The sequence below is a fragment of the Puma concolor genome, chromosome A1, assembly GCF_028749965.1.
Source record: "Puma concolor isolate L17-30 chromosome A1, mPumCon1.1.hap2, whole genome shotgun sequence".
Lineage (NCBI taxonomy): Eukaryota > Metazoa > Chordata > Mammalia > Carnivora > Felidae > Puma > Puma concolor.
This window is the reverse complement of record NC_141667.1, coordinates 100,196,888-100,219,119: the sequence shown is the minus strand read 5'-3', so window position 1 is coordinate 100,219,119 and position 22,232 is coordinate 100,196,888. Positions and strand designations below refer to the sequence as shown.

At 41.7% G+C, this 22,232-nt stretch overlaps 1 protein-coding gene across 1 annotated transcript in view; it reads left to right on the top strand.

Annotated features, from left to right (window-relative positions):
• The window catches only part of SV2C (synaptic vesicle glycoprotein 2C), a 226,987-nt gene that overhangs the window by 88,344 nt on the left and 116,411 nt on the right, over window positions 1-22,232 (top strand). The window contains exon 3 of the mRNA XM_086698553.1: window positions 18,999-19,179. Coding sequence (XP_086554679.1) covers window positions 18,999-19,179 — 181 coding nt within the window. The remainder of the gene's footprint in view (window positions 1-18,998; window positions 19,180-22,232) is intronic.

Sequence of the window (22,232 nt, the reverse complement as noted above, 5' to 3'; positions counted from 1 at the left end):
AATCATTGCTGCTCCCCCACCCCTGATCTCCAAGACTCTGTATCCTGTAGCCCTACCTGATGCTCTCTGCTTTAGCTGACTCGCCCCTTTGCCTGCCAAGCTGCTGGATCCCTCCTGCCCACCAGAACTACTCACCCTGCATCTCATCCGCACCTTGGATCCAGCTCAGACAATAATAGGTAAAATGGTTTTACCACCTATCATCACATTCGCCAAACACAAAAGCAGGCAAGTGAAAAAGCAGAAAGTGTGAGATGATTCTATAAAACTTTAGAAATGTTCATGTGTGACAGATCTATAAACAGTAATTAAGTGAAAAAGTATTTACTAAAATTCCTAATCTCTTTTTGGAGATGGTATCATAAAGGGTAATGGCACTCTCTGACCAAATGCCATAACACCTCGGGGCCCTGTCAGCAGATCTCCCTAGGAGGCAGTCAGCTCTCTGTACCACTGCTCTGTGCCCCTGCTTTTGCTTTCTCGGTGCCTGAGGTGAGTGTATCTTTCCTTCCTTGGCAGCCCTCACCTTTCTCTCCTAAATTACATTCTAGTAAGTGTGCATTGTAAAATGCAGAGATCAGAGGGTCTCACTGGTTTCCCCATAAAATACAAAACAATTTCCCTTTTGTGAAAATATGCAGGCTCTGGAGGTTAGTAGTTCTGAAATGATGTTCCAGGGGTGCTGCAGTGATGAATTTAACCCTGAGGAGAAAACTGCCCCCCCTCCCCATTCTTTTGTTGCTAAGAATGCCCTATAGACACCATTGCTTAATGGATTCTTCCTGTTTAACATTCAGCTTAAGGAATTCATTTGGTGCTAATGTAGCTGTGGCAATTACTCTAGCAAGCATCCCCCTATTTTTTCGCAATTAACTATTTCACTATTTAAAGTATTGCTGACTTCTCTGGGTTTCCCATGTCAGGCATTTCTACTGACTGGACATGAAAAAAACAAAACAAATAAAACATAAAATATATTTCATTGGACAGAGTAGTTGAAGAATAAACAACTGTCCCATCAAATTTTGAATGCTTGGGGGAGAATTTTGAATGTATGTTAAAAATGCATTAATCCAGGAATACTGGGTGGTCAATAGTTGGTGACATTCAGTTAGTGATTCCATTGAAAAGCACTCTGATCCCCAGAATTACTGTGGAAACGTTGTGGCTATCACTCTGATGTACCAGTGTGACAAGATTGGTTCAGATCTCCGTGACTCATGCACTGTACTTAGCATCTAAACATGACGTGATATTCCAAGAAGGCTTCCTAGTTGTGGCTGAAAAGTGTGGCAGTGTGGTGGAAAACTAGGAATTAGAGGTGTTACAAAGACTAACATAGGTGTAGTTGATCTCAAGCTTCTCTGTTAAGATGATTTTGTTCCTAAAGCTGAGAGAAGAACTGAATCAAAGAAGATAGAACAAAACTGATGGAGACCCTCAGTCACACCAGGGGAATCCATCCCCTGCATCACACCATTGCCTGGTTAGCAGAGATTTGGGTAAATCTGTGTTGACTGAAAGTTGGCAATAGTAATGTTCTTAATTGGTTCCTTTACGTGAAACCCATGGGCAAAGCTACCAGACACTCTGATACTGCTTGGAAACCACTCTTAGCAACAAGAGCACATGGCATTTGAGGGGCTTGAGAAAGATGGCACTAGGTGAACCCACCTGCGAGGTAGCGAGACAATTTGGCTGGGTACAAAACCTGTGCTGGTGGAATAGTAGTGGAGAAATGTGGTGGTTGGTAGGAAGAAGTCATCTCCCGAAAGAAAATCAGGTTTGTTCTAAGGACTGGGTGGCAACTGTTGGAAATTAACTGCACAAGAAGGGTGCTGGTCACCAAAAGTGTTGATGTGACAATCAGTCATCATCTCTACCCCATCTTCTGAAATCCACCTGCCTCTGGCATTTATGCTAGGGACGGGAGGTAATAATGAAAGAGCAAGATCATCTCATAATGCCCCTGTTCCATCAGGCCTGCCATTGGTGCCTCTGATGGAACAAGAAAGAGGAGAAAGAGGAAAGAAAGAAGAAAGAGAAGAGAGAGAGAGAGATCCTGAATCTTCTGTTTGGCATACCGCCCCCCTCCCCCATACCCTGACAGGGCCCCAAATACAGAGGATGCTAGAGAGCAGGGATCAGCAAACTTTTTCTACAAAGGGTCAGATAGCAAATACTTTCGGCTTCTTGGGCCACCTGTGATCTCTGGCACATTGTTGTTATAACCCTTTTAAAATGGAAAAAAAACATCCTTAGCCACCCTTCTTAGCGGCACAAAAACATAATTTGTTGATCCCTTCTACAGACCTGTACACATTTTGTTACTAGATGAGAGTGTTTTCAAATGTGGATGTGGTCTCCTAGCCTGATGAGCCGGGCTCCCCTTTGTTCGGCATGACACCAAGGCTAGAGGCAGGCTAGAGGTGTCTGTTCCATTCCTTCTTGGTCAGCACACAAGCTGAGCCCGGTGATTACTGTTGCTGTGAGCATGAAAGTCTTTGTCTCTTACCTGGAGCTTTTTGTCCTTTACCTGCATCCATGAAACTGGTAGGCTAGCTTACCAGCTTTCAGGCAAGGTGAAGTCTCTCAGTTGCTGAGAGAAGCTAGAGGCAGAGCAAGAGGAAGGGAAGGGGGTGTTGGGGCAGGAGATGATATGGAAGAATACTGTACATGGAACAGAGATGATCCAAATGAGAAATCGTTTTCCACCTGGACTACACTGGCCTCATTTTTAAGTGTCCAAAGTTTCCATTTTGTGCTTCGCAGAATCAGAGGTCTCCTTCCTTGGTGGGTGAAAGAGGGGGGAGTCTTTGGCTCCCTCTAGAGGTGAGAGTTTGCTAACAACGGTAGGGTGTCTAAAATGCTAATCTCTAGCACTCTTCATTATAAAACAAATGGAAATCTTGGGGCGCCTGGGTGGCTTGGTCTGTTAAGTATCCAACTTCAGCTCAGGTCATGATCTAGCAGTCTGTGAGTTTGAGCCCTGCATTGGGCTCTGTGCTGACAGCTCAGAGCCTGGAGCCTGCTTCCTATTCTGTGTCTCCCTCTCTCTCTGCCCTTCCCCGCTTCATGTCTCTGTCCCTCTCTCACTTTCTCTCAAAAGTAAAAATAAACGTTTAAAAAAATTTTTAAACAAAAGGAAATCTGACCATGACTAGATTTTACATACATGTTCTAGAGATTGGGTATAATTCAATTAAAAAGAGCATTTATCCTTTAAACTAGGAGGATGGCGTATACACACACACACACACACACACATATATTTGTATATGTGTATATATATGTGTGTATATGTGTTTAGAGGCACGTGTATATATGTATCTCTTTTAGTTATGCATGTTCAGACAGTAATGACAGTTATAATTGTTGAACTGTAGAGAGGAAATTGTATTTAACACCAAAGGCTTAAATAGTGCTAAAATTTTGCACACATTCTCAGGCAGCTTTGTGTGCAAAGCTAATTCTGAGTGTGGTGAACACTAATTCTGAGTGTGGTGAACTTTACAAGAATTATCTGTAATTGATTTTTAGATTGCTAAACAATTAAGACAAGAGATCTAGAAACCTACACAAAATTATTTCCAAAAGCTGAACGTGGAAGCTTTGAAATGAAAACTCACCATACAACCTGGGTGCTTCTTGAATCAGATTCTCTTTGGGAAAGTCAGTGTGTGGGACATTGAGAGAGAGACAGGGTTGGAATCAGTAAGTAATAAAGGCAATAGTGAAAGCCTGTGAGATTTGTCGGACAGCATCCCTGCTCCTCTGTCAGCCTGTCTCCACTGGGGTGGGGCAGGTCTCCAGCGAGTGCAGGATGGCATTGTCCTAAGGTGTGGATGAGAACACGAGCATAGCACAATCTGATCCCTGAACACTGCACTGTTCCGCTTATCTGCCAACACAGCTGTGAGGCCCCAGCATGGCCCCAAGAAGCAGTTTGTTATCTGCAACAGTGCTGTGTGCGCGGTGCTCCCCCCTCCTCCTCACAGTGAGTCCAAGTTTAACACGCTTAGGCAAATTTGTGCTGTGAGATTTAAGTGATCACAGATTTACCGCGTTGTGGAGCCTCAAGATGGGAAAAGTGGAGAGGCCTGAGAATCTCAGTTTAGCTGAGGGCAGGTTTAGAGAGAGAAACTTGGTAGCGAATCTGTTACCTAGTTTCCCAAGGAGAGCTGTGGTTCTGTCTCTTCCTGCTGCTGAGGTTTATGAATCAGCCACATTGTGGTTGGCATGCTCCGGAGCACATGGAATTTATGTCCCGGAGTTCTTCCCTCTAGGAGCTAATTAATATACTTCTGCTGGGGAGAGAGTGCTTGCTCTGTGCTCCTTCTCCTTGGAGTCATGGCCAGAACTCCCATGATAAATCCAAACCACGCACAACCACCACCACCCATAAAACACCCTCTGCTTCGATCCTGCTTGACATGTACTTCATTCCTCTCTCCCTTCTACTTCAAAAATTTCCTCGCTAAAACAAAATAAAACCCCCAAAATCTCTTCTTGAGTTACCTGGAAAAAAGACTTGACAGGAGCCGGAGGGAGAATTTCCTAGCTTGATTTCTGGTCCCCTCACTCGCCGTTTAGTTTATGGTAGGAAGTAAGCGGGGGAGGGGAGTTTCCCTTAATGAGTTTGCTTATTATGTTCTTCTTTTGAATGATTTGCAGTAAGAAAAGAAATATTAACAAATTAAATCATTTTGATCTTCCCTAAAACTAAAAGTGAGAAACTGTTTGGGGATCCCAGTGAAGCAATGTGTTTAGAAGTGTCGTAGGGACTGTGCTATTCCAGGTATGTGTTATTGTGTAACAAACTACCAAAAACGTAATGGCTTTTGAACAATATCCATTTTATTTGATATGACATTTTTAATTATATTTTATTTATGGGTTAGGAATTTGGACAGAGGTTGGCTGGGTGATCCTTCTGTTCTCACTGCCATCAGGGATCACTCAGTGGTGTTTATCTGGCAGATGGACTGTTCTGGAGGGTCCAAGATGGCCGGCCCTTTGTCAGGGCTCAGCTGGGACTGTAGAGGCTGGTGCCGGCATGGTGTTCTCAGGGGAGCCATACTTCTTGGATGGTAGCTCAGGGATCCTGTCCTAAGTGAGCAAGGTAGAAGCTACATGGCCTTTTATGACCCAGGCTTGGAAATGAAATAGCATCACTTCTGTCATATTCTGTTGGTCAAGTAGTTGCCCAGAATCAAGGAAAGTCAACATAGACTTCAGCTCCTTGTGGGAAGAGTGCTGAGGAATTTGAAGCCACATTGCATAATCATCTTACATGCATGAAGAGACATCCCTTTTGTTACATGTTAGAATTTCATTTTATGAGCCACGGTTTAGTGCATTAATTTTCCTATTAGCCTTTTTTCAGAGTGCAAGATTTCCAAAACATTGTTCTGACCATTTTGAGTTTTATACTAGTGACACTTGGTTTTTTAGGATTTTAAATTCTATTTTTTTTTAAAAAATGAGGATTGGCCAACTTTTTATTTCACTAAGGAAGGCCATTTAAAAATAATAATTGCAACAAAACACACCACTTTTGATGCTCACTGTCATTTCACAAAACAAAAGACACATTTCCATTAAAATAATAGGAAAGACATGTCCTTAGAATAAAAGATCTTTAAGCCAAATAAATTAATCTTTACAAAATGGCATATATTATTTTTCTTGGGTTTTTTTGTTTGTTTGTTTGTTTGTTTTGGCATTTCACTATTGGCTGGTAGAAACTTTTTTTTGAAGTCTGTTCTGTAGATGTGTGTATTTGGGTATCATTCTTCTAGACAAAAGGTCTCAAGTAGGCTATTTATCACACTTACTTGGGACACTCAAGATCTTGTGGTCAGGACTTCAGATTTATATTAGTTCCTCAATTGCATAGCTGTATGTGAGTGGTACAAGGGTTTAGGTTAAATCACCTATGTTAAATACAAATTACGTTAGCTAGGTTTTCCTGATTGTTTGAAATGTGCCTAGAACAATGTGGTGTGATGGAGTTTCAGAGTAAGATGTACACAATATAGTGCCTACCGGGGGTCAAATTACAACTAAGCTGTAGAGATAAGACCGATGCACATGAAATACTGACAAAGAATACAAATCAGAATGTGGGTGAGAACATATAGAAGTTACTCATGAAAACTAGAGTAGTCTGGGGTGTGCTCCCAAAAATTGTGGAGGTGAAATTCAAGGTACACGGTTTGGGTGAAAGGCAAGAGAAAGATGTTTCTGGTAAGGATAACTGGATAAAGGTTCAAAGAAAAGAATGACTATAATGTGTTTAAGGAACATTGAAGGATTTAGGGATGGGTTGATTTTTAGCATAGCTGGTTTTAGGTTCTAGAGGACAAAACAAAATGGATTCAACATTCTTTTTTGTTTTGTTTTTGAGCTATAATATAATAATTGATTAAAGTTTCTATTTTTTTGTTACTCTCAAAGCGGTCCCATCTTTTCCTTCCTAATCCAAGCAGATGGCTACCTGCTCATGCTAGACACAAATCATTTATAATCATACTAAGAATAATGAGCCGCTAAATAACAGCTTCAGTACTGTGGGTCATTACCTGCATATTTGGGTGACCTTCCCCGAAATACCTAAGTGTCCTTCTGATAGTTTGGGATTGGGAACCCTTGCATGATGTTTCATCACTAATGACAAAATAAATCTCAAGTGTCAAGAAGGGCTGCCCTGAATTCACCTCGGCTTCGCCAGCAGTAATGGATTAGGACCAATATCCTTTAGTGCAAGGCCGATCTTGATATTTATTCACTCAGTGCTCTGGGCTGACGGCTTAGGTAGCTGCCTATTTGGGGAAACAAAAGGTCATGTTGGAGCATCAGAAATGGATTATGGAATTCTCTCTTTAGACATTTCCTGGAATCGATTACGACCTAGTCTGGTTTTCGTTATGATACCTCACACCTAAAGTTAAAAAAACAAAAAACCCCAGCAGCAAAAAGAAACTTCCGCATAATTTTCTGAAAGGGGTCATGGAGGACTTGTGTAATCATTTTGTAGTCAGTATTGATCAAGCACGGTGTGATCTTTGAGTCTATTTTCAGACCTGTTTTCCTTCCACACAGTCACATCCCCAGTGTCTGGAAATGGCCTGAGTTAAGCTGCAGGAGCCCTTCCCCTTCAGGCATTTTTCAGTTGCTTAAAATATCAAAAGGTATGATACGGACACAGCGCCAAGATTATTTGCCCGTCTGGTCCTCTAAAGTACCCTTGCTTTTAGATTTCTGTGCTTTGTTTCTTCACCGTGCTCATATAAAAGAGGCTCCATTGGGGGAAAAAAAATCGTTTCATTGCTGGCAGGTATACTTGAGAGTAAGGAATTTCTCTTAAGCCTGTTTCTCATGCATTTTCCAGAAATGAGACGCGTGATAGCACCGTTCTTCCAGAATAGCCCACTCTTCCAGGAGCAGAAGCCCTTTGCTGGACTCCACAGTATCCGAGGAGAAACCACCTTTCCTGTTGTCCTTTCTTCTGAGGTGTTCTCTGCTCCATCCAGACCTTCTGCCCATTTCCTTGACCACACCTTCTTACCTCTGACTTCTTTTACTTCTCTTCCTGTGGCTGTTCCTCAGGGGTTGATCCTTGGGTCTCTGTCCTCTCTTTCCTTCATCTTTGCAGAGAAATCCCACATTTCACAAGGCTCTAAACTGCCCGCTATGCTGCCGCCACCCCAGCCTTGGTGTTAGGGTTTCTCTGGTCTCTCAGATACTTCCTCTGGCCAGCTCCGTCCTCACACACCTGCCCTCAGCACTGCTCCAGGCAAACTTTTCCTCGAAGTGGGGGTTTGCAAACTACAGCCTATGGGCCAAGTCCCACTCTTTGCAGGTCTTTGTAAATAGTTTCGCTGGAACATAGTCATGCCCATTTGCTTACGTTATTTTCTGTGGCTGCTTTCATGCTGCAACCGCACAGTTGATCAGTTGTGACAGAACACGCAGAGGCTGCAAAGTCTAAAACATAGTCTTTGCTGTCTGGACCTTTACAGAACAAGTTTGCCCATCCTGCTCTAAATGTCCTGATCTTTTCACATTAGGGCTTTGATTGCCTGAATTCCACATTCAGGAACCCATCAGTGGCTCCCCATTGTCTATGTAATTAATCAAAAAAAATTTGGGGGGACTTGTTATCTAAGGGTTTTTCTCTCACTTATCCCGCTTAATCGTACTTGTCCATACACCCAACCCAGCCACTCTTACCAGGCTGCATACCCTCGCTTACCTGTCCAGCCTTCTGCTTCTGCTCTTTCCCACTCCACACCTTCCCCCTGCTGTTGTGTATGTCTGAGGGGATGCAAAAGGCCATCCTGCCTATCTTCTTACTCACGGTCTCCTTCTTTTGACATTCAACTCAAGCCCTGCTCCCTTCATGAAGCATTCCTGAAGATGAGCTATACTGATCATGGCCTTATTGATTCACCTGTGTCACCTGTGCTGCTCTATTTGGCTCTGTTCTCATGCAGTGTAGTGAAGGTTACCAATGTGGACTTCCTTCACGCTTGTTTAAGACACTGGCCTGTCAGGCCTGCTCTCCTGTTGTATTCTCTCTTTATAAATTTTGTTATGATTCTTCCCAAGCTATTCTACTCTTCCTTGTGTCGCTCTTCAGTTTACAACAACTATGGTCTCTGACCACTAAAAATACATCCAGCCTTGTGAATCTCCTTCAAGCCCACGGCCCCTGCCTTAGGTCAGGTTGCCCCCATTCCTTCCCAGGGCATTCCTGAAGGCAGTCTTTTTTTCCCCTGGGCAGGGCCTGGAGCACAAATTTAAGGAAGCACTTACTTTCAGGGCTTCACAAGTGCAGAGTTGACACCTGAGAGTTACTACTTCCTTATAGGTTGTGCTCCAGGCCCCTCGAGCCTCAGTTGCCTTACCCTAGATGTTCCCCTCCATCCTTCCCCACTTCCTACAGTTGATGAATGATCTCTTCAGGCTCCAGTGATATCCAGCCTGTTTCTTAGTTTCCCAATGGATAAAGGCTATCTCCTTGGGTTGACTCTAGGCTGTCTTCCATCCCAGTCTCCTGCCACTCTTGTCCCCAAGTATGAACTCTGCACCCCATGCATCCCCAACTATCTGGAGTTCCCTTAGTGTGCTGTGCTCTCACACACTCCCCAACCATTTAACTGAGTCCTCTTCTTTCCCTTGGAACTTCCCTGGCTAACTGGGAGCATTCTTACTCTTTGGTCTAAACTCAGCATGACCTACCATTATTCACTGGGAAGCTTTTCAGAATTCCGCGGAACTAATTAAGTCACTCCTTCCTTTTTTTCCCCTAAGCATAATGTACTCACCTTAATTATAGCATGTGTTTCATTTAATGGTAATTAATTTTTTGCATGTGTTTAATCTCTTAGGAAACCAAAGGTTCAAAGCCCCAGCTTCATATTGGAATCATTTGGCAAGTTTTTAAAGTACCATTGCCTAAAATAATATAAAAACAGAGAGGAAGACAAATCGTAAGAGACTCTTAAATACAGAGAACAAACTGAGGGTTGCTGGCAGGGTGTAGGATGGGGGGGATGGGGGGATGGGTGATGGTCATTAAGGAGGGCACCTACTGGGTTGAGCACTGGGGGTTATATATAAGTGATGAATCATGAAATTCTATTCCTGAAATCATTATTACACTATATGTTAACTAACTTGGATTCAGGAAGGAAGGAAGGAAGGAAGGAAGGAAGGAAGGAAGGAAGGAAGGAAAGAGAGAGAGAGGAAGGAAGGAAGGAAGGAGGGAAGGAAGGAAGGAAGGAAGGAAGGAAGGAAGGAAGGAAGGAAGGAAGGAAGGAAGGAAGGAAGACCTAAGCCCTATCCCAGAACCAGAATCCCTGGGTATGGCCTGGGCATCACTGTTCTTTTTCTTGAAGTTCCCCAGATGATTCTGATGTGCAGCCACTGTCTGAAACCACTGCAAAAGACTGTGAGCTGCTCAAGAGTAGGGTCCATGCCAGTTTCATTTTTGTGGACCTCTCCTCACTGTTCCTCACTCTTCTTCCCTTCCCCTATCCTCACAGCTCAAAGGATGCCTGACTTACAGCAGGAGCTCACCTAAGAGCTGTGAATTAATGACCACCTGCTCATTGTTGACTCATTGATTGGGATTTTTGAAACAAGTGTTCAGTTACCACTTCTCTCCCCTAGCACAGGCCTGGAGTAGGGGAATTATGCAGAGAGAGAGGTCCTATTGGTATGGAACCAATAGGTGATCTCATGGCATACCACAAAATGACTCTCTGTAATGTTCTTCATTCCCAAGACTTGTGTCTTTAATGCTTTGAACAGCAAGGGGGCTGAAATAGCCCTTTTGGGGCCTCCAGAGCTATATATGTAAAATATATTTGAATATCTCTTCCTCTATCCAGTGGGCATGCTAGATACTAGCCATTTGGGGAAGGGTGTTAGAGAAGACTGGGCTTCCTCATAAGGTCTCTCCTCCTGCATTTGGTTCTCTGGATTCAGTGAGAGTGTCTTTGGGCCTTTGGAATCTGTTCAGTTCCCAGGTAGACTTAGGTAACAAGTAGTAATGCTATTTGATGCAGTGTTCCCTGCGTGTGCAAGCAGCTGGCTGCATCGGTCTCTGCCTGCACCACAGGACTTAAATGTCAGACTTCCCAAAGGTAAGTCAGAAGTGTGCTGTAGACTGCATCTGATATTTACAGTTCTTTCCAGCAAAGGTGAGCCGACTTTTGTTGCAGATGTTCTCCATTGCAAATTAGAAGGGTTTTTCTTTTTCATCTGTACATATGCCTTGGATATTTTCACTTTCCATACTTGCATTTGATTTTGTGAAAGTCCGCAGATGCATTTGGACACATAATGGCCCTTACCTGTGGCTACTAAAAACAGTAATTAGAAAAAGTGAGAGGTTGGTTAAGAGAAGGCTATTAATTATTTATTAATTATTTAAATTCATTGATTTGAATTTACTCAGTTTATTATTTATTTATTCAAATCATTTCAAAATGCAAATGAATAAATAAATACAACAAGTCTTTCAGACATAAAAATTAGATAACTCTTCCAGTACTGTTTCAGGTGGTGTCTTTTCAGAACTCAAGCTAAGGGAGGCCAAAAGCAGTAATTGCCCTTTCTACACCATCCCCGAGCCCCCCTTTTTCCTCCTCTTGTCTCTTTTCCATAACCATTCCCTTCTCTTCTGTTCTCTCTTTACTTCACACCAATAGTACTATTAGCATTTCAGGACCTTACACAAAAAGGAATCATGCTCAAAGTCCCAAAGGATTGTTCACCTTGCCAGAATAGAGAAGGTTCGTATATCTCCTCATCTTGAGTACACCTTTCAGTTGTACAGGCCACAGACCCTTCCCCTTAACTTCCCCTAGCCAGACAGGATGTAAAGATTTCTCAGTGTAAGAAATATCAGACCAAGGGGTGCCTGGGTGGCTCAGTCGGTTGAGTGTCCGACTTCGGCCCAGGTCATGATCCTGTGCTTCGTGGGTTCGAGTCCCACATCGGGCTCTGTGCTGACCGGCTCAGAACCTGGAGGCTGCTTCAGATTCTATGTCTCCAGCTCTCTGCCCCTCCCCCACTCTGTCTCTGTCTCCCCCAAATAAATAAACATTAAACAAAAATTTTAAAAAGAGAAAAGAAATATTAGGCCAAATACTGCTGTATGAACAAGGTCCTCTGATAAGTGATACCTTGTGGAGATAGACTCCTGCATGAAAAAGTTAGTGTATCTGCCAAAGGCTAAGTTTATGTCCAGTACTCTATCCAATCCAAGTGTGGCAGGCAAAAAAAACACAACGATTCTAAAATTTGATCATAGCCTTTAGAAAAAGCAGCACTTATCTGCATGTGTATTCAAATAACAACAGTCTGAAATCTGGCTTTTTCATATGTATCACTATAGATCCTATCACAGGGGTGTGGCTATGGCCCAAGTCCGACTTCTCTTGCAGCATAGCTGTCTTTGTTTTTAGTTGAAGTGTAGTTGACATATGATGTTACATTTGTTTCAGGTGCACGACTTGGTGATCTGATGGTTCTTTATATTGTGCTATGTTCACCACAGGTTTAGCTACCATACATCACTATACAACACTAATACAATACCCTGACTATACTTCCTCTGCTGTACCTTTCATCCCCAGGATTTATTCATTCCATAACTGGAAGCCTGTATCTTTGACTTCTCTACACCCATTTTGCCTATCCAGTCACCTCCCTGTCCTCTGGCGATCACCACTTTGTTCTCTGTATTTATGGATCTGTTTCTGTTTTCGTTTTGTTTCGTTTCGTTTTGTTTTGTTTTGTATTCCACATATGAGTGAAATCATACAGGATTTGTCTTTCTCTGTCTGATTTATTTCACTTAGAATTATACCCTCTAGTTCCATCCACGTTGTCACAAATGGCACAATCTTATCTTTCTATGGCTGCATAATATTCCTGTGTGTGTGTGTGTGTGTGTGTGTGTGTGTGTGTGTGTGTGACATCTTCCTTATCTATTTATATATCAACGGACACCTCCGTGGCTTCCGTATCTTGGTTATTGTAAATAGTGCTGCAATAAACATAAGGGGTCTGTATATCTTTTCAAATTAGGCTTATTTTTATTTTTCTTTGACTTGAAAATTTGTTTTAGCCTAAGAAAATTCCCTTTTAAAAGGTGAATGTGATCATTGCCTCATGGAGATTATTTATCATTGAATTCAGAATACTGCCACAGAATGATTTTTGCAGAAATCCAATTTGTAAATAAATGCTGCAATGAATTATAGAGTAATGCATTAGCCCTGGATAACTGAAGTGCTTAAAACAACGTTTAAAAACCTGGTTAAACATTTCTATGAGAAAAACTACTATATACATTTCTTAAAATTGTTCTGCTTAGTTTAAATGTGGTTTAAAATGGTGCTGGGGGAGAAGATGTGGCCCTTAGGTATTGTCATAAAGAATCAAAAGCAGCTTATTAGAAAAGAGACAGAAATGGAAATGTGATATTCATCAGGGGAAATGAGGGTATGATTAAATAAATGGAATCAGCCCCCATGTTAGAAAATGCTTTAGTGAGGAAGTCATGCCTGAGGCCTCTTTTGGTCTTCTGAAAGAATGAGAGGCTGGGCCGGGTGCACTGAGCCTGAGCTGTGGTAAGAGTAGAGTGAGCCTCAGGTCAGGTTGAGCCTCCTGGAAGCCCAGCTGAACTAGAATCTTCATTCAGTTCCTGAAAGGATCTGAGAGTCACAGCCTGGCCTCTCACATTGGAGTTCTGCCTCTAGCTAGTCCTGGGCAGGCAGGTCCTAGGGGAGGCACAAGGTTTCTCCTTGCCCTTGACACATCTGCAGCTTGTGTAGGGAGATCTTGCTTGTTCTGTGTCTTTGGAATTAAAATATGCGATAGCCCGCATCTCCTCCTGCCAAATATGTATTACACGAATACAAACTTTAAGTAAAAAAAAAAAAAATGTTAGAAAGGTTAAGTGTTTTAATGGAAAGCACACCAGCCTAAAAGTGCTTTCAGATTCTTAAGTGTGCACAGATCTGTGGGAATCGTGTTCAGATGTAGCTTCTGACTTCTGTAGGGGTGGAGTGGAGCCTTAAGAGTCCGTATTTCTAGCATGTGCCTCCAGGGTGCCGGTTCTGTTGGTTCAGAGGTCATACTCTGAGGAGCAAGGATCTAGAAGATTTGATTTCAGGTACTGGCTTCTCACGGCGTCAGTTTTCCCGTCCGTAAGATAAGGGACCTCTGAACTCTGGCCATTAGCAGCATCATGAAGTGTGGAGAGCAGGAGGCTGGTTTGTGTCAAAAGCATATCCCTGCTCTGCATTTTCAGAGAATCCTCATCATCATACAGGGAAGACAAAATAGAAATATGAAAACAAGCCAGGAAATACAATTTGGATTCTGACAATCTCAGAGTGTTTCCAGTTTTATTCACTTCGTGCCCTTGCTAACATTCAAAGGTTTGTCTTATAATTAGGTCATAAAATCCACAAATAAATCCTCTAATTGTGTTGTTTGTCTCCAATAAGCTACTGGAGAGGCTGAATCCTGTCCATGGCATACCCAGAGGGACAGTCTAATTACCAATAATATGCAGCGTATGATCAAAAGACTGTTATCTTTAGATCTGAAACATTTTCTTTCTTTAATATTTTAAATGTTTATGTATTTTTGAGAGAGAGACACACACACAGTGTAAGCGGGAGAGGGGCAGAGAGAGAGAGACACACACACAGTGTAAGCGGCAGAGGGGCAGAGACACACACACACACACACACACACACACACACACACACACACACACAGAATCCCAAGTAGGCTCCAGGCTCCAGGCTCCAAGCTGTCAGCACAGAGCCCCATGCGGGGCCCAAACTCACCAGCCGTGAGATCATGAGCTGAGCTGAAGTTGGAACCTTAACAGACTGAGCCACCCAGGCGCCCCTAGATGTGAAACATATTTTTAGCCAAAATAGAAGTGAAGATACAACTTGACACTACATTTCATTTTGCTAAACCTATCAGTTGTGGAGGAATTTAATGCCATCTTGAAATCTTTCTTATCCTTCAGAATCCTCCCAAATATTCTGTTCTCAGTGAACTCTTCCCAGATGCCACAGTCAGAATTAGTAGCCACCTCTCATCCCCCTGCCCCAGTTACGCCTCCACTGGAGCACACACTTCATGGCTGGGTTCATTCTGTTATGTGCCTGATGTCTCCCTCACTGAATTATGAGCTCCTTAAGCCATCTGGATGGAATAGAAAGAGTTCAGCGACTTGGAACTCAGGTCCCTGAGGGTGCACTTCAGCACTGTTTTGTCCTGGTCATATGTCCCCAGGAAGCCATGGAAGGTTTTGGCCTGGATGCTCCACTCATCAGTGGCCACGATCAGATGGGGTGGTTGGGACGGTTGTGTAAAATACTGGGTGTGTAACCGTCTGCCTCTTTGCCTGGCTCCAAGTAGGCATCAGATAAAGGTTTGCTAAGTTTTTCTTTTGTAAGTTCAGGGATCAGGACTTATAAATCCTTATATTTCTAGCACTTCAGGAAAAATCAGGCATAGTGGGCGCTCAATAAGTTCCTTAAAATTGAATTTAATATTCTCTCTTTTAAGGAGATTGAGGCATATTTATTTTAGGCATAGAAAAAATACAAGACAGAAAAATAACTGTTTGATTTTCCCCTAGTAGTTATAGTGGGTGCTTTTCTGAAATATATTAAATGTATCTTGAAGTATAGTTATTAAATTTCTGACAGAGATTTATTTCTGGTTTGCTAAGTTTGGAAATCCCAAACACAAGAGAAAAGATAAATATTATGCAGGAACAAAAAAATGTTCCTGAAGGCTATCCATTTTTCTATATTTATAGGTATAAACTTTCTGGAAGAAGAAAAATTGATAATAGTTACCTCTGGGAAGAAGGTCAAGAGCAGGAGAGAATATACAATATATAATATATTATATAAAATAATATAGAAAATATATGTAATATAAAATAATATAATATAGTATATAAAATATATATTATATATAATATGTTATATAAAATAAAAAATATATTTTATTATATAAAATATAATTTATTATTTAAAATATATATTTTATTTTAAAATTGCATAAAATTATATTATATAAAATATATTTAAATTATTATATAAATATATTATTATGTAAATATATAAAATATAAATATATTTTATAATACAAAATATAAATGGTATATATATTATATATTTTTATAAATAAGGAAAGAGGAATTGAAGGATGGGCCATTTTTATTTTACTCTTTTATATATTAAAATCTCTAATGAGTATTATTTTGGGGTTGCTTAAGTACACAGTGCTAACGATAAATGAGGGTGTTCTGCCCCTTGTCAAATCACTGAGCTGTCTCCATTCCGGAAGTCAAGGGCAAGCCCAGCTCATGCAGCCTTTACTGTACCTGAGCTTTAAGAAGCTCCCATGGTGGGGCCGTGTTCTCATACTACTGCCAGGTGGGAAAATCTAGCAACGAGTTATGAGTCCTTAAAGTGCTGGAATCATGACTTCATAAATCTGTGGTCTGGCTTAGTGAAGATGAGGCAACAGGTGACCGACTTAAGAATAAGGAGCATGCTAGGATATAGAGCCCAGTCCAGCAGGAGCATCATGCCTCCTACAACCAGACAATGGAGGGAGTTGCCCTCCTCTGAAACACTGCATGTCATTTTTAGCAAGAACACTAGATTTTCATTTTTCCTTGGCACCACTGAGCTATTTTCAGCATTGACCCCCTTACCTCCCATCAATGGCTGGGGACATGCCCATTTGGAATGTCAGAGAACAAGGGGTGCACCCCTTGTCATATGCTTGGGAAGAATGAGGCAGCATTTGCCCCTCGCTCCTGTCTGTCATACTCTGCTACCCTGGACTTAACTCTAATTCTGTGAGTTAAGGAGAAGACACCTCAGAGACATGTGAAATAGTGCTTTCAGTTCTAGATGGTACCCCCACAGAGGGGCCTGGACGAACTGTGATGTTTTCACAGGAGGGCAGCCAGGATTGTTAAAGGAGTCGTTAACAACATTACACAAAGAACTGCTGATGGGCTGGGACGTAGTCACCACTAACTTTTCGATGTTCAAATCATTAACTTCTCTGTGCCAGTGACTGGGTTCCGCAGTATTAACCACAAAGGATTGTTGTGAGGAGTAAATACATTAATTCATGCACTTAGAGCTGGTAAGGGTTCAGCAATTGCTGGTGACCAGTTTTTGTCTTTGGGGCTGGGACTACAAGAAAGACTGCCACATCTTTAGGCTGCAGCAGCCATAGGCCCCTCCTGATCTATGGGAGCTCACCTTCTGGTCTGTAGGCATTTTTAAAGAAACAGGTATTATGAAAAGCTTTGCTACTGATTATTCTTCTGAGAGGCATGAGTAGCCAACTTGAGCCTCTTATGCTATAAATAAGAGATTGCTTCATATGCATTTCCCTAGGTGAATCTGTCTCCTTTGGGAATTCCTTTGCCTTGTGCTGATACAGTGTTTAAACTGTCTGGTGACCATGCACTGGGCTTCGTGATTTGAGTATCTTTTTTTTTTTTTTTTGAGAAGGATGATCTCTGTATCGTTAGCCCCATAGTAAAGGGAAAAACATGTCATTCCCACCAAGGCAGAGGATGACCACTCACCCATTTGCAGTATCCCCGTCTAAATGAAAATGGCTTTTGTTTTGTCTTCCTGCACATTTGTTCCAAAATTTGCCATCCATTGTAGCTGCTCATACTCAGCTATCTGCAAAGCAGCATCCATAGGTCATTGATGTCAAGGTCATCAGCCTTTACCAGATGTTCTCCTTCTGGGTCTCATATTGATCCATTAGCTGTGTATTAAGCAAATGAATTCAGGGTGAGTTTTTAAATAGGATATTTCCCAAACTAATCTGAAGCAATAAATTGTGTTTTTTTAACTTGTTACTTTAATGCTGCTGAGTATCTTGAATGTGCCTTTGAAAAGGAACTGTTCAAGGGGTGGTTTGGTGAAGTGGGGGAAAAGCAGAAATGGTTGTGAGATGTTGTAGCAGCTTTTTATTTATTTTTTTTAAATTTTTAACGTTTATTTATTTTTGAGACAGAGAGAGACAGAGCATGAACGAGGGAGGGTCAGAAAGAGGGAGACACAGAATCCAAAACAGGCTCCAGGCTCTGAGCTGTCAGCACAGAGCCCGACGTGGGGCTCGAACTCACAGTCTGTGAGATCATGACCTGAGCCGAAGTCGGCCACTTAACCGACTGAGCCACCCAGGTTTTTAAATGCCACATCCAGATAGAACAGACTTTCATTTATTAACTATGTCGTTTCCCCCTAGACATTGGCACACCCTTTTAGAAACTTCCCTGAAGTAACTTTTCCATAACTCATATTATTTCATCCTGAGAAAGATTCAGGACAGGGCTTCTGGGGGCCTGGTTTTTTAGAAGAAGCAAGTGAATTAGAAAATTCACGTGTGTATTCACAATGACACCAAGAGGGACATCGATATAACTCTTGATTTTGCATCTGTTTCCACTATGGAAGTAAAGCCAACCATAATAAGTTTAACAGTTGCCAAACTACAACAGTTGTTTTTCTTCTCCTTAGACTCCTTAAGCTTCCGATCCAAGAGAATATTTTCTCTTATGAGCAAAGTTTGAGACTATTTTAAGATTAATTCTTATAATCTCTAAACCTACCTTCTCCAGGAAGGGCCAGGATGTTCAGGGGAAATCAGAGAGAAAGACACATGGAATCCTCTAGAGAGTCCATAAGAGTCTGGCCTTGGTCTATTCATCTGCTAAAGGCAGAGATTTGAAGCAGGCTGAGGGACCCATTTGATCAGGGACCCCTTGACTCAGTCTCCCATCTTGACCTTGTCATGGTGCTAAGCTGAGCATTTGGACCAAAGGTGACATGCCTGAGAGTCAAACTCCAGGATTGTTCTGGGCGGAGCCTCCTTGTGCCTGTGCACTATGTACCCGTTATCACGAGGTTGGTGAGAACATTGCAGTTTTGTCTTTTGCCTTTGTCATTGATCATGACAGCTAAAGGTAGCCCACAGAGAGCTTACTTTCCAACTTGAAAGATGATTTGTGTATCCTGAAGGATATATATATTTATTTATTTATTTATTTTGAGAAAGAGAGATAGAGAGCAAGGAGGGGAGGGGCAGAGAGAGAGAGAGAGAGAGAGAGAGAGAGAGAGAATGAGAGAGAATCCCAAGCAGGCTCTGCACTGTCAGTGAGGAACCTGACACAGGGCTCAATCCCATGAACAATGAGATCATGACCTGAGCCAAAATCAGGAGTTAGGCACTTAACCGACTGACCCACTCAGGCACCCGTGAAGGATATATTTTTTCAAGGAAATTTTTCCCATACAAATGCTGAAATGTATTTTGTCTCTTGTTCATTTGCTCTTACATGTGTCATTTGCTCCCAATCTCTGACATGTTTCTTTGTTTTCTGTGTGTTGCAGGCAGCATAGTGTACCTCGGGATGATGGCAGGGGCTTTCTTCTGGGGAGGACTGGCAGACAAAGTGGGGAGGAAGCAGTCTCTTTTGATCTGCATGTCTATCAACGGATTTTTTGCCTTCCTTTCATCCTTTGTCCAAGGTTATGGATTTTTTCTCTTCTGTCGCTTACTTTCTGGATTCGGGTAAGGTTTTTTCCTTCATATTTTATAGCAATATGTTTATTCTTCATAATTGTGTATGGTTTCCACTCTAGAGGACCTCATTACTGAAAAATTATCTCTTAAGAACTGCAGTATTGGTTCTTAGAAATATAATTATCGACCCATAAGTACAGGAGAGACGAGAGAATACATCTATGTTCTAGTGGCTGATTCTTTTAGTATTTTACTTCCAGGAAATGGTTTTACTTTAAGTGGAATCTATGTCACAATGCATTCATAAGTGCTTTTTCTTCTGAAAATTTAATTTAAGCAAGAAATAGCTAAGGTCCTACCTATTATGAGCTAGTTAAAGGTTCAAACCATTCAGGCTTGCTCTTAAATCCAGTATGAGTGTGTCTCAAGCAAATGTTATTTTATTGATCTATGCTAACAACGTATTTAACTTGGTAGGAAGCCTTACTTCTTGAGATGTAATACATTCTTTTTATAAGTTCCTGATTTTTACTGAATTAACAGAAGTTGTGTTGTTAGCCAAGTGCAATGGCATAGTACCATAGCTCCCCCTTCTCCGTGGGGGATACATTCCAAAATCCCCAGGTGATGCCTGAAACTGCCAATAGTACTGAACCCTGTATGTGCTAGGTTATTTTTTTATGCATGTATGTATGTATGTGTATGTGTATATATATATATATATATGTGTGTGTGTATACATGTGTATATATATATATGGTAAAGTTTAACTTATCAATTAGGCACAGTAAGAGATTAACAACAATACTAATAAAAATAGAACAATTATAACAATATACTGTAATGAAAGTTATGTGAATATACTCTCTGAAAATATCCTATTGTACCGTACTCTCTCCTCTTCTTGTGATGATGTGAGATGATAAAATGCTCACATGATGAGATGAGGTGAGGTGAATGATGTAGCCATTGTGATGTAGTGTTAGGCTACTATTGACCTTCTGATGATGAGTCAGAAGGAAGATTGTCTGCTTCTGGACTGCAGTTGACCACGAGGAACTGATAGCACAAGTAACTGAAACTGGGGAAAGTGAAATTGCAGATAACGGGGGACAGCTGTATAGCCAATGGTGGAGCCATTTTCTTTAAAGAGCTTGAAGCACTTGTTACTACCCTAAGTGCATCCACAGCTTAGGAAAACCCAACAGCTTAATTAGGAGAGTCCAAGATACTCTGCTTCAACAAGGAAAATAATAGTAAAAATACAAAGTTTCTGTTTGAGAACTTTATTTTCGCCAGAGACGTTCTTTCTGAGGTATCTGTCACAAGATGAATCTATAGAAATAACATAAAATAAAAGTAAATAACTGAATAAAGGAAAGGAGACAGTCCTGGGTTATGAATTTGAGAAGCATATTAGTTGTGGTTGTTGATGAGAGTGGTACCCACACAGGAAAACACAGTTTTGCCAAAAGAGAAGATCAAAGAACTAAATCAGGTCTCCCTTAATTACATAAAGTAGTGCTTTAAAATCACAGCTAAAATAAAGAGAAACATAAGGCATCAGAGGGAAAGACTGTATAACTGGTTACTTCAAGAGTTCAAAGATTCCCACATGTAGACTAATGCATCACTTTTATAACTCATTCAAAATATTTGACTTTTACATCAGTTTATGCCACAAGATGTGTGTGCATATTGAGATTGGTGGGTTATCCACAGATTTTTCTAGTGTGCTCTTTCATCTTCTTATAGACCTTCATATGCTATGCTCTGCACACAGTGGGCACTTTGCAAATATGTGATTAACTTGCCCAAATTTCAAGAGCTCTCCTTAGAGTGAAGACATTCCAGTAGATCATTGCAATAAACCAAGAAAATTGGAAAGTTTGGGAAAGTGTAAGAATATTTTTTCCTTGAGAAACAAATTATCAGAATCAATAATTTGCTTTTTAATGATAGAGCAAGAAGGCCTTTCCTCAGCAGAGGGGACCCTTGGTGCTCAGAGCTCTGTATGATATTGACGATACACAGGGCAACCTGGGGAGGTAATTTGGATCATGGATTCAAGGGGCTGCAGCAGACCTAATGCTGAGTGAGCCGGGGTACCTGAGGAAGAACAGGTGTTGTCTGGGGCTATTTGTTTAAAGGACCTTCTCGGGGTCCATAGGATAAGGCATTCTTGCCACCAGGAAAGGCTAAGTCTCCTTTCTACTTTTTCTTACCGATGTAATACCACAAGCCTTCCGCGAAAAGGCTAACACCTAAGTTCTGAACCTTCTAGTCCTTTCCATTTACAATCGTATCCAGGAAATTGCAGTGATATCCATGGACTCAAAAGTCCCCGACTGTGGTCATCATTATAGCAGTTTTAATTGCCAGTTCTGGATTATGACATGGTCAACCCAATTGACTGCAGAGAAAAGGACTATTATGGTGGTTGCAAAATACTCCAGGCTAATGGACTGCCTAGAAGTTAATTCAAGGGCAGTACAGAAGCAGACACTGCCTGGATATATTCAGGATATCATCCTCTTCCCTGTCGCAGACAAATCATTCCTCAGCCAGCAGTTCAGGGCTGCTGACTTCTAAATAACATAATCTACCTGGCAAAGCACAGTCTGTGTATTGCTAACTCAGCTAGGCTCCATAAATTGTGATACCAGAGGCTAACGCACTGTGCCTTCACCAAGTTGGCACAGCGCTGGGAGTCCAGAAATCCAAGTTCACCACACCCTTGCCCTTTACTGGGACCTTAGGAGAGTCATTCAGGCTTTCCAGCCTGATTCTTCTTTTGTGAAAAGAGATGGAGATTCCCTAGGCTGGGGCGGGGTGGTGGGTGCGGGGGGCGGGGAGCTGAAGGGGAAGTTCAGGTGCAAAACACCCAGAGTTTTGTGGGATCCAGCTGCTGAGGGGACTGGAGAAATGAAGTTGTTAAGGAAAATGAAGAAAGTTATCTTTGTTCCTTGGCTGAGTTTATGAGCCATGTCACCTACACACAACATGTGAGACGCTCTCTCTGTGATAGAGGGCTTTTCTCGGCATCTCTCAAGTTCCATCTGGACACCCTGATTCACTCTCTGAATCTCTAGGCCAGTTCA